Source organism: Epinephelus fuscoguttatus, linkage group LG16 (assembly GCF_011397635.1).
Source record: "Epinephelus fuscoguttatus linkage group LG16, E.fuscoguttatus.final_Chr_v1".
Taxonomy (NCBI): domain Eukaryota; kingdom Metazoa; phylum Chordata; class Actinopteri; order Perciformes; family Serranidae; genus Epinephelus; species Epinephelus fuscoguttatus.
This window is the reverse complement of record NC_064767.1, coordinates 18,070,939-18,084,473: the sequence shown is the minus strand read 5'-3', so window position 1 is coordinate 18,084,473 and position 13,535 is coordinate 18,070,939. Positions and strand designations below refer to the sequence as shown.

At 42.8% G+C, this 13,535-nt stretch overlaps 1 protein-coding gene across 1 annotated transcript in view; it reads left to right on the top strand.

The window, feature by feature from the left end:
• Positions 1-9,151, top strand: part of LOC125903130 (protocadherin-15-like) — a 324,152-nt gene extending 315,001 nt beyond the window's left edge. Inside the window, exons 34-38 of the mRNA XM_049599840.1 lie at positions 2,510-2,531; positions 3,178-3,216; positions 3,363-3,436; positions 5,354-5,468; positions 5,638-9,151. Coding sequence (XP_049455797.1) covers positions 2,510-2,531; positions 3,178-3,216; positions 3,363-3,436; positions 5,354-5,468; positions 5,638-7,578 — 2,191 coding nt within the window. The 3' untranslated portion in view covers positions 7,579-9,151. The remainder of the gene's footprint in view (positions 1-2,509; positions 2,532-3,177; positions 3,217-3,362; positions 3,437-5,353; positions 5,469-5,637) is intronic.
• The last annotated feature ends 4,384 nt before the right edge of the window (positions 9,152-13,535 follow it).

Sequence of the window (13,535 nt, the reverse complement as noted above, 5' to 3'; positions counted from 1 at the left end):
GATGAGACCACTCATGTCTGTTTGGTAAACTGTAAGCAACCCAATGGCCAGAAAAAATGTTTGCACTGAACGTTTCAGTGAATATTTTTATTTGTACATAACCGTTTAAGAGCGTTGCTGAGAAGAGTTGCAGCGGTGTTAACTGGCCGGTCTGAGCTTGAATCAAGCCGGCTGATGGTGTCACCTGCTACTCCACTGTCAAATTGCCGGTGGCTGGTTTTGGAAGAAAGGTTGGTCACCTGTTTCAACAGCCAATTGGCTTGTAGTGAGCGCCCCCTGTTTCCGTCCTCTCGTGTGTTGGTGTCGGACGGTGGGTCGCTGCTCGTCCATATGTGCTTATGCCCCTGCCCACACACACACACATATTCTCATTGACTGATTAATTGGAGCTGCTTACTCATATTACTGTGGTGTATTTATTTTGAATAAAATCCATCTGATGCTCTTTTGTTTATGTTTTTCACCATTTCATCACTACTACAAATGCAACAGTATCTCACTATCACTATCTTCATTCATATTTTAAGAGGCTACAAATTATATTCAGCCACACAATCATCCCGAAAAACTGGAAATCAGAACAGAAATACAGAGAGATGTTGCATAGAGATGATACACCATCTCATCTGGTTGCATTGGTGTGAACCGGCCATTTTTTAGAACATTGCAGAACCGTGCATTGCAAGTAGCTGCATGTTTCAACTAATCTTGTCGCACATCTTTGGTCTGAACTGGGCTTAATGCGTTGGTGAAAAAACACCCCGGTTGCATGGCTCTAATGTCGCAATGGGTCAGCAAAAAACACCCAAGTTATGTAACTCAAATGCCGCTGGGAGACACCACGATGTGTTGGTAAAAACACTCCAATTTAGTGCCACAAACACTGGTGGAAACGCTGCAAAGCTTTGTTGTTTGTTGGGTTTGATCAATGGTCTGCAGCTCGGCAAGCATCTCTCCAAGGTGACCTACCCTCCACCATCCACCTCCCCATGATAAAGTTAGCAAATACATATTACACTTTAGAAACGTTCATATAATACATATGCAAATTTAATGTATCTGGGGTTTGCAGAAATGTACAATGGCAACATTTTCTTGTGGTGACTGGGCTGTATGAAGCTATAGAAACAGGGAAACAGCTAGTCTGGCTCTGTCCAAGGGACAAGCACCTCTGAAAGTCCACTGTTTAATATGTAGTATATATGTTATCTTAATGTCAGCAGTCTAACTTCAGGCAAGGATAAGCATAGTTCCCAGAATGACCAACAATTCCTTTAACACATTTCTGCTGTAATTTGTGAGGTACATTTGTTGTGTTGGTTAAGGTGTTTGTGGCAACAGAATAATTAAGCATACATTCATTATTTTCTATATAAAAATATGCATTACAAAAAGGAAAGCTAGTTATTTGTAAAGCTGAGATCTCCTTCTTGTTGTGGATATAATACCCTGAGCTCTTCAGTATTCAAGCCTTGCTGTAATTCTGAGCTCACCCCTCTCACCTCTTTTTCTACAACATTACCTTATCACACATCTTCCCCCGAGTCTCCTCTTGTGCAAACTTCCTATGGCTGCTGTCCACTGGGCCATTTTTCTTGATGTTGCATGAAGCAGCAGTAGCCAGCAGCCAAGCCAACAGGCCATCCATCAGATCCCACTCCCATCATCCACTCTGCCTGGGAGGTGTGGCCATATGGCTGTGCCCTGTCCCCTGGTCCCTGCCCATAATAACAGATTACAGCTCTCCAGAGGAAGCTCACATCATTGCTTGGCCATATATCTGAGTGTGAAAGTCATCATTATTTATGGGCCCAGGCAGGTTACAGTTGTACGCTTGTGAAACTGGAGGGTTCAGCCGGGCTGCTCCATTACTCGCCGTTTCTCATTGACTCGTACTGAATGCACTGTAGATGCACTGTTGTCCTCAGGAGCAGCTCCGAGTTGTTTCTGTGTTTGACAGAGTGACATTCTGCAGATTTACTAACTTCAATTTAGCTAAAAAAACACTGCCGTGTGTTGGAAGAAAATGGCACATAATGACATGATAACCAAAGACGATTTTATTAACTTTCTTTGAGTCAGTAATTCCTCCCTGAATCACAATGTCCTTTTCATATCTGCGAGGAGATGCTCTAGATATGTCTGTATAAACACTGACTTCCAATCTTCCCAGCCTCTTTGATATTTGCATTTATTGTGTCTTTTTTTCCCCCCCTCCCTGTTTGGATGAGATAACGTGGGGGAAAAAACAGCCCACACCAGCACGATAACATTGTGGCCTAAGGCACCCTTTTTAAAACTGAACAATATCTGCAACTCTGTAATTTAACACTTGAAAATGCACAGTAAGTAAAGCTGCAATTTCCTCACTGGTCAGCAGAATGTAGAGCCGCCAGTGCTGTAGACTTAACATTTCATTTATCTAAAAGCACTTGAAATGTTGCTGTCAATCCATATTCATTGTTTGTCTTATTCTCCTCCCCCACCCCCCCCTTTCTGCGGCACTCAGGAGGCGAGGCTATGGCAGACAGGTAAGCATTCCTGTTGTGATGTGTTTTTATCTTTATGTTGCGCCGAGACATTTTGTCACTCTCAAGGCAGCTTGAGGCGGCTTATATCCTATTATTCTTATCTACAACTCACTTGATGGAAAACACTGAATGAGATTAAGATGAGATCCTGGTGATAGGACTTCTAAAACTGACATTACAGTTTCGGTTTGATTCGAAACGTCTGTTGTATTCCCCAGTGTTCCTGTCAAATTGCAGATAAGCATTTCGATGAGTTTTTCTCCTGTGTTGGTGAAAAACTAATCAGGGACCAAACAAAGTGACTCTGTTTGACATTAAACTATTTTTTTTTGTCACCTTCAAATAAATTGTGAACTGTCAGCATCTGACATGAGCTGGATGGTTTATTTTTTCTTTGCAATTCCTTACTTCTTTCATCGCTTGGCTAATGTCTTCCCTCATTTTCCGTGCTTTGTTCCCATCAATATTTTATCAATCTGCTTCACCATTGTGTATAATATAGATTTACCAATACTCCTAAGAGACGCCTGCTTTTTCTGGCTTTAAATCTGAAATGTATAGAGTGAACTCTTCCTTATGTTTGTGTCTCTCCTGACCATTCCTTCCTTCCATTACTTTATCCTTCTTCTGTACTAATCTTTGGCAGCAACAGCAACTGCTGAGGCCATCTCTTCTGAGACCTGAGGTAGAAACACTCCTGCTTTTCTTAATTCACAGGGATTGTAGTCATTCTGCTGTATACTCACCCTGTATGCTGCTGCTGCTCTTCTTCTTCTCGTCTTTCTCCGCCGAGTGCTGACTAATTTCTCTCTCTGCCTCTCTGAAATGCAGGAGCTCTCCATGGAGTCAGGTATCGACCCGGGCCAGGACTACTACACACAAGACTACTATAATTACGACCAAGGGTGAGGATGCAGCCGGCTGACCCTCTCATCTCTCATCAGTCTTACTATAATCCATGGAACTGATCTGCACCGGTTCATTTAAAGCTAAAAAATTACATCGTTAGGGCTTATTTATTGTGACCTTGCCTTCCGGCTCCCATTTCCCAGATCCTTGGGGAGAGTGGAGCATTTTAAAGAAGTTCAGAATAAAATGATGAGCATAACTTCCGCTGCCCCGTCAGCTGTACATAACATCCCGAGTGTTTACCCTCTCTACTCCCATCAAATGAGATCAATTATGCTGCCTTGAGTCGGGCACCTGAGAGTGTGAAAGTATTTTCCCATGGTTTAATAAATAGAGGGTGCTTTGGCTTGCCTGGAACATAGTCCATATGGTCTAAAGAGGAAAAACATGGAACTCAAAGCCGTAACAGCTGCTGAGAAATTGTTATTCATTAAACACTCCCGCTCTATGACAGGTGACTGTGGGGAATTACAAGAAGCTTTTGCACCTTACGGGCTTAAATCGCTGAAAGAGAATCTGACAAATGTTAAAAGCTGTCCATATTGAGATGAGGTGTTTTAATTGCTACTGTAGTTACTCACCGGCTTACCTTGCGTAATCTTTACTAACTCTAATTACCTCAGCTGTTGCTCATGGTTTCTGAGTCACGCCGGCCTTCATTTGCGACAAGCCGTAATTATATTTTAATAGTATGTCACAAAGTTCATTGTAAAAGCTGCTGTTGCTGATGGGCGTACCGTCACGGTGACCGAACGCCTTTGATGTGTTCCTGTTTGCATTGACACACACTTAAACAGCGGTCTTTTAATCCAGCAATCACCAGACCCTGTGGTGAGCTGGCCTTACATGATCCAAACGTGGCGGTGACACACATTTCCATCAGCCTCTTTCCTGTAGGCTTTTCTCTAATTCAGAATTGGAGAGTGAGAGGAATAATCCACATGTTCAGTATCAATGATCCAAACTAATTGAGGCCATTTACCACATTAATGCAGACAAACTAATGATGGGTAATATTTTGAAATATTAAAACTGTGAAGCAGAAAAACAATAGATAAATGATTAAATCTCCTCTCCTTTGTCTTTCATTTTGATGGTAGTTGGCAGAGAATAAAAGTCCATGCTGCTCCCTTTAGTGGGGAGTTGTTGAATAGATGGTCTCATTTAACACTCCCCTGATGAAAGCCATGTAGCCAAACATGCTCTGGAATTAAAAAAAAAGCCAAACAGCACATTGGAGAGGAGTTATGCAACAGGATTTTATTCAAGTGTTTTAATAGGCTTTTAGGCATTACTTATTTCTCCACAGGTTCCCATCTCAGCATGTGTTTGTAATTTATTAAACCCGTTTGACAAACACGGGCAAATATGTACTCCACTAAATTTATTTTTGGAAACGCTCAATCAGACGCTGCAACTTTCTTGCTCCCCGTTATATCCGCCCAAACTTACAGAGCAATTTCTATCGAGTGCAGCAAATCACCACAGCAATTACTGCCTATCTGATTGAAGATATTGCCAAATCTACAAAGAAAAGACCAAAAGCATTGGTGAATGGGGCCAGGCTGATATAGTAGAGGGAAACGTAGATGTTAATGAACACATTTATTTAAGATAGTAATTATCAAAAATAGAAAAATGCCCGTGCACAGCTGAAGTCAAGGTGCTGGTACTGCGGCAGAAGTACAAACATGTAAAGAAAAAAACACATAAATTGTGACTACGTACCGCACACAAGACAGGACTAAGAAAGAGGATCGAGAATTTAATAGAGCAACGCGTTTCGCTTACAGCTTCATCAGGCTCATGATAATTATAATTATCAGCTTGTTGCTGATGATGTCTGGTTTTCTGTGGGGATTATTAAAACTAAAGCAAATGTTTTTCATATTTTGTGTGAATCTATTTCTCAGGTATGACATTCCTCAGTATGGCAGCCGGAGGAGGCTGATATCACCCGTGTATGATGAGTATGGAGAGGTGATCATGGAGGATGACGGATATTACTACAGCCCCCATGGCCCTGAGGTATTACTTTTCTTTAAATGTGAATATCAAACTCTCAGTGATAATGTAAAGATTGTCTTAAAAGGGCCCCATTTTTGAGTAATGTATTATTGAAACAGCAGTATCAACCCTACTAACATTGTGGCTGTATCATCACAGATTGTTGCTAAATTAAATATGACTGTCTTAGGGCCGGGGCAGAGGCAGAGGCAGGGGCCGTGGTAGAGGTCCACCCAAGAGGGTTGCATTTAGGGACGAGCAGCCAGGGGATGAAATCGAACAAGCTGAGCCAGCAGAGGGAGGCGAGCCTTCTAAGGCTGCCAAGAAACTGAAGTCTGTCATGAAACTCAGCAAACTCCTGGCGGCCAGCAAGCAGCCGTCTGATGCTGGTCCTTCTGGCGCATCTCCATGGAAGAAAGCCAAGATGCTCAAGATGTTTGGTGCTGGGAAGAAGGACAAGGATTATGCCAAACTGATGTCAGCCCGCCGTATTGACAGCCAGGAGAGTCTTACAGGCGGACCAGCAGTTACGGGACCAATTGACAGCAAGTCTGATACCCGCAGCAAGCTAGGAAAGGTTTTGAGGAAAATAAACCTAGGCAACAAGTTGCAGCTTCGGAGGAAGTCACTAAGCAGCGTGAGCCGTGGCTCGGCCACAGGCAGCGAGAGAGACGAGGAGGCCTCGCAAGTAGCCAGCGAGGATGACAAGAAGTCGAAAGTGTCCATTAGTGTGACAGAGAGTGAGCCAGAAGCAGGTGCAAGTGGAAGCAGTAAGGAGAAAGATTCTGACGAGGTGTCCTCAGAGAAAAGCAGTGTTGACAGAGATTATCTAAAAGTAGATTTAGACCGGGATGATGCCAACGAAAGCACTGTGGACTCCGAGGAAGAGCCTGATGAAGAGCCAGGGGATTCAGAGGAGGAAAGCAAGTCCAAATCTGAAGAAGAAGAAGAGGAAACTGAGAAGGAATCTGTCAGTGAGAAAGAATCCGGGACTGAAAAAGAATCAGAGTCTGAGAAGGAGTCAGAATCAGAGAAATCATCAGCTACAGAGAAAGAATCAGAAACTGAGAAAGAGTCTGAGTCAGAGAAAGAGTCTGAATCTGAGAAGGAAACAGAGTCAGGAACTGGTACAGCAACAGAGAAGGAAACTAGCACAGAGAAGGAATCAGGGACAGAGAGAGACTCAGAGGAAGAGTCTGGGGAGGAAGAGTCTGAGGAAGAAGAGGCTTCAGGGAGCACTAGAGAAAGTGGGTCCTCTGCCCGCTCTTCCATGAGATCATCAGCTACTGAGGCCAGCAAAGGGAGCAGTGCTTCAGGCAGTGGCAGTGGCAGTGGCAGTGGGAGTGGTAGTGGCAGTGGCAGTGGCAGTGGGAGTGGTACCAGAGAAAGTGAGAGTGCAAGTGAGAGTGTCAGTGGTAGTGCTAGCAGTGCTGCATCCTTATCAGGATCGAGTGTTAAATCGTCACAGAGAACCAGATCATCAGGAAGTGCAGTAACTTCAGAGAAGTCCAGCGAAGAACTCAGTGAGGCTGAGTCAGGGACAGGGACCGCCAGCGAGACAGAGGCAGAGTCAGGGTCAGGAAGTGAAGGCTCTGTATCTCGAGGGTCCAGCCAGAGGAAAATGTCTGGGTCAGAATCTGGTGGAGGGTCCTCCTCCGGCAGTCAGATGACAGACCAGAGCTCCCTGGGCAGCGAAGAGAGTTCAGCTGGTTCTCGGTCCACCAGAGGTAGCCAGCATTCCGGTAAGTCCATCCTGAGCCGCGGATCTGAAGACACAATCACAGAGGAGAGTGAAGACGAGGATGATGACGAATCTCAGACTGCTGACGAGGGCAAAGAGTCAGCCAGTGAGCTCAGTGATGATGCACCTCCTGCCAAGTCCAGGGTGGCGTCTAGAGACCCTGGGCCCTCTGCCCCCTACGCTGGTCCCTCATACAGCTCCGACATCAGAAGTGACACCTCTGTAGAGACATACGGAGGACTGTCCCCTATCACTGAGGTGGACGAGGACGCCATCTCCTCTTCAGCCAGTGGCTCTGCTTCAGAAGCCGGCAGTGCGTCGAAGAGCTCGGGAGAAACAGGAGCATCAGATGCTGATTCAGACTCTGAAGGAAACTCAACTGCATTCTAGAGAGATATATTGTCCACTGTGAAGTAAGAGTGAATAAAATCAATTACCCTTGCATGGGAGTGAAGAAATATTGCTTGCCACTACAGAGTGTTTCAAACGTCCACTTTTTCCTCATTTCCCCTAAGCAAGGAAAACTTGGTGGTTTCCTGCTGCAAAATATCAGTTTTGCTCTTTTTCTTACACCTTTGACTTATTCTTCTCTTTGATGTTTCCTGGGTGTGATTTCATGCCTTTACTTTTTCTATGACATCATGCTCTTGTTGCTGCAGTGGGATTTTGCATGTTGCAGTGCCGTCTGCTTTGACTGAGTGTTTTCCTGGATACTGAAGTGATAACTTTATGCAGTGTCGCTCTTTTCTATAGAGAGATTAGATTTCTTGCCATGAATTATTTTCTAATCCAGAACTGCAGATACTTGATCATTACTTGGGTTTATTCTCATTTTCTGAGGATAGTCTGTCACATTTGCTAGACAATGAAAATTATTTGTTGAACAACAGTTCCTCTTGTGCATACTTATATTACTGTAATAACTAGGGCTGCCCCTGAGAAAGAATTCATCTAGTCCACCAATAGTCGTCATAAAGGGCTATTAGTCTACTAGTGGCTCAACACAATAGTTTGAGTTGAAGGTGTGAGAAAGAATAGTATCAGTAACATTGTTAACACTGTGCTACATTACAGAGAAATACAAAACCGTACTAATGAACCTTCATTAATATAGGCCTATATTTTATCTACAAGTGCACGTCACACACTGAGCGAGCCGCCTGTTAATGACGCTGTGGGCAAAGCAGTAATGATTGTGCTAAGTGGCTAATGGGCATGTAGCTACTGACATGTTTCAGATGATACGTCATGTTTGTAGTCGACCAATGAAGATGAGTTTACATATCACCTTGGGTTCGTCCTTCACCTTCTCAAAATGATCCCACACTTTGGATTTCCTGCCCGACAGGTTATTAACTAGCCTGTGGAATAACCGCAGGTACCAGCCTTGTTAATTAGGGGCCGTGAACATGCCGCATCTTTAACTGCCTGGAAACGCAAGGTCGGGTGCTGGGCACTACTCTTGTGCCTTTTCTGTGCCAGCTTTCAAGGGCACGGCGGCAGGTTGCGTCTGAGGTTGACCTTAACAAGCATCATATAGCCTGTTTACCTGAAACCCTGAGTGCAAAGCTGATCTTCTTCCAGGCACTGTTTATAAGTGTGTAGGCCTATCGTCCGTGGGACAGATGTAAAGCTCTGGGTAGCCCTGCACTAACATGATCAACTTTTTCGTGTTTATCAGACTGAATATTTACAGAAGAAGGGAAAGATATCTGTCGCTGTGATTGGTTTGTAACGTGACTCCTGTCTGACTGCTGAGCGTGGCCACTTCCTGTGTCTGTCCTTTCAGATTAAATTCCCACATGGTCCAGTCTTATAGGTTTTGTTTTATAATGACAAGGCACAGCTTCTATTAGTTTCACGTTTGTTTGTTTTTAAGTGACCAATGAAATCTTGCCGACTAATGACCTGTCTAGTCAACCAACGTTTGGTCGACTATCAGGGGGCAGCCCTAGTGATAACACCACGTTATGGTTGTATGTCAGTATTTGTTTTGTAGCATTAATTAGGTTTGTGAAAGGCATCTTTATTTCAGTACATGATAGTCCTCAAATACATAGGAGCATTAATTTTGCTTGGAAGTATTTTTGAGTGTATTTTCTGGGACAAAGAAGTAGACTATGGCAAGAATTCCCTGTGGATACCATGATCTTGATGGCTGGTATATAACCCAGCTAGCTCTCTGCAGTGTTTGCATGTTTCGTAGAGAAACTTGGTCTACTGTACGTCCTGAAAAAACAATATATTGACCTTGACCCCTTCTGTCCTCCTCAGCCGGGGAAAAAGAAGCGCATTAAGCTGGTGGTAGATCGGGAGAATGAGACCACCTCCACAGGAGAGGAGAGCACCACAGAGACCCAGCGGAACCGACTCCCCAACAGCCACAGCAACATCAACGGGAACATCTACCTCGCACAGAATGGCACTATTGTCCGAACTAGGCGGACACCCCACCCTAACAACTTGAAGCTGGGCTCCCCATGTCGGCTCGGTAAGCATTTTAAAAAACTCGACAAATTGGGCGTGACTCATGAAGAACCCCCTCCCGTTATTAGCATCGATGGCACAGGAAACGAGACAGAAAGTGGAACGGATACGTGTGTTCCCTCCAACGTGGACATCAACCTTAACACTCGGTCGTCCTGTGGCTCCCTGGGGTCCACCATCACAGAGCTTAAAAGTTTTGGGTCCAAAACCAACATGGCCAAGGCTTTGATTGACAGAAACAGCAGCGGCCCCTGTGTCAAGGAGGAGCAAGAGACTTCTGTTGACAACCACAAGGACAGTAGGGAGACACTGGAGTCCCACAGTGACCACACGTTATCAGACGAGGAGGAGTTATGGATGGGACCGTGGAACAGCCTGCACATACCAATGACAAAACTCTGACTGACCATGCGGAAAATTTATTTCCTTTTTTGTTATTTTCATATCTTTATCATTTTTTTGTTAAGAAAATAATCATTAAAAAAATGATTGTGTGCCTCAACTGGATAAACTCTGATCACTGTCCACGACAGCTGATTGCACTTATAGTCAAATTTTATTTAACCCTGATAAGTTCAAACTTGTACCAAGCGTTTATCAAAGACAGGGCTATTACAGATGGGAACATAGAGCTGCAAGGCAATGAGTGCCTCAAAGAAATCTGAAATTTTACGTGAACCGTGCTTGACTGTAATTTTAACTCTTTATGCACCACAGAAGATGGGCCTCTTTTATCCAGAAATTCCACGTTTGTTTCTTTTCTCAGCCTCAGTTTATTGTTTTAATCCTGAAACGGATCGCAAAGAGATTGTCGTTCATTTCACTAAAGATATTTCCAGAGAAATCACGGAGAGCATAATGAAGAAATTATGATTATATCCTCTATGATAAAGTAAAAGAAAACTTATTTTGCTAATAGCAGTTTACTTGCTAATGATTAAGATTGTCATTGATTATTTTATGTTGTGATCACTTGACAATGTTTTTGAAAATTTCTGAAAAATATATGAAATTATTTTTGTCTATTTTGTATCTAACAGAGATGGAGAATCTAACATATGACATTAAAGACATAATACCCACACGGCTGTCACCGCTGTATTTCAACAGTGAGATGTGACAGTGTGATCATGGTGTTTTTATATGGACATTTGTATCTACAGAATGTGGTATTTTCAACTCCTTTGCAGATTCATGATAATTTATTAACTGACACATCAGGACCCCGCGCAGGGGGGAAGAGGACTACCAAAAAATGTACCGGATTCAACAATAAAGTTCTAACCTATTTTTATGTGTATTGTGAAGCATAATTGCAGGTCCTCACTATTCCTGCCTCTGCATCCTAACCCCTATTTCAAGGTGCTTTAGTAAAGTGGATAATGCTCCAAGCAACTTGCAGTTTTGAAAATATTAAAGTGCATCAGCGTGTGTCTTTATGACAATGTGAACAATGCATGGAGCTCTAAAGATACAGTCCTTGAATTTCATAATAGGGATAAAAGTTGAATATATGGTAGCACACAGCAGTCAAACTCAGCAGTACGCTCATAAAAATACGATGTCTGCAGGGAGAGGTCTGTCAGAATGAGGCCTTCACCGTGCGGTGAGCGTTCGCTCTAAAGAAGAGCAATGACAGGTCACCAAACATGGGGATATGGATAGTTACTGTATCTCTGAAAAGCAGTGGGAAGTATGCGGGGAAGTATGAGAAACTGACAGCCTTCCTGAGCCCGCTCTTTCACCTGTCAACACAAACTGCAAAAAAAAAAAAAGAGAAAAGGAAAAAAGTGTTTTTAAAGATGGCAGTGATTGCAACCAAAAAGACGATGGAAATCTCGAGCACATTCTCTTCATTTGTGTCTTGGTTTATCGGAGATTGACACATCTAACACAACCGGAATGACATTTACAAAAAGTGTCCTGCAGTCAATCAAACTGTGAGAATGCCAATCAAGTTCACAGAGCTCTTTGGAGGCTGAAGTTCAGAAAGGAGCAGGAGCTGAATGCCAGAGTGAAGTAGCTTGAAAAAATGGCTCAGAAAATAGGTCAGGAGGGAACCTTGTTCCCACCACAACAAGCCCGGTGTCCTAAAGGATCAAAACAAACTTCAGCACTGTGCTGATGGAAGCAGAACAAAATATGGAAGCAAGACCTGCAAAAAAAAAAAATTGTTTTTTTTTGTTTTAATTATCAGTTGTGTCTTTTTTAACTGTTAAATGTGTGACATCTTGTGCGGATTAATTTTTGGATGGGCACAGACAAGAACAGGGTCTCTGTTGTGTTCACTGTCTATCAAGAGCCACCAGCTCCACTCTGCAGGCACACTGACAGGAGAGCAGCACTGTACAGACCCTGCTCGGGGCTCAAAATCATGCCGTTTTTGGCAAATTTAAACTTGTATTGTACATATTATTTAACAAAGCCTTAAAATGAGAGTGAAAAAGCAGCAGCCAGAGAGAAAAATAATTACCAGTGGATATGAAATGCATCTGTGCCCCCGTCTCCTCAAACACAAGGACATACTTCACCAATCTCTTTTTGGAATACTCTCCCGATGAATTGGATTACAGCTGGCCCGACGAATGATGGAAGCATTTCAGTCTGTCACAGGATTTTGTCCCAGGCTTTTTTTTTTACTCTTCACCCTGATTATTTCACTTAGTAGATTAAATGACAGCATTAAGAACGGGCATTTCCTGTGGTAATTAATTTTTGGTTCAAGAGGACCCACAATCCAATGTCTCCTCAAATAGGATTTACTTGTCATTTGAATTTCATATTCATAAAACAAGACTGTCAAAAGATGAAATGTTTCACACTGCCTGGAAAATCTGAAGTTTCATTACTGGTCACTGTCACAACAGTTCGGCTATCTGTCATAGGCTCGTGTAGGCAAGAGTCAGGAGAGTACAAAGTGATAATTGCAACGATGCAACGACCTGCTGTGATCTACAGAAAATCATTACAAAGTCTTGAACAGGTAATTTAAAATTAAATGAGATCAAACTCAATTTACCTGAAAGACAGGTTATAATTGGATGAGCGTAAGAGGAGGGGGGAGACATTAAGTTTATTGACATAAAACCCAATCTTTAAAACTCCACCAGCACTAAAATGCACGAGCCACTGAGCAAGACAAGACAATTTCATAATCTGGTTCATTAACGCTCGATGGTAAAAACATTTTTGACAATGCCAAGAGTTTCTGCTTTGGAAGGAAACAGCAAAAATATAGTTAAGTGGGATGTGGGCCACTGATGCTTATTGGTTCAGTAAACAATTCTGTTCCAAAGACATCCTAGAAAATAATTATTTGGTAGTTGGCATATGGGACTGCACAAATATAATCCAATCTCGCATTCTGTCTTTATCATGTTGGGACTAGATTATATTATTCACATCCAAAAGTTATGCAAGATTCTCACTCTTCTATTGCCTAACGCTGCATTTTCAATCACATACTTTACTCCATGACCTTTACTTAAAACAATGTGTCACCTAGTATAGATGTAACATCAGTGTAGATATGCAGGTGCATGAACAGCTGAGGTCAGTTGACTACTTTGGTCCAGACTGAAATATCACAACAACTATCAGATGGATTGCTGTGACATTTTGTACAGGTGTTCATGTTGAGAATTCATCTTAATGACTTTGATCTGCTGCCTTTTCTTCTTGCTCCACCATGAAGTTGACATTTGTGGGTGTAAATTAGATGTCTTAAAAACCATGTATAGACTCGTAAAGAAGTATTCCCTCTCACTCATCACTTCGGGCCCACAAGAAGTGTGTGGTGGTGTATTTTTCTGTTTATGCCTCCACCCCAGCAATAGACTGTTTTCGGGTTGTCCTTCCAT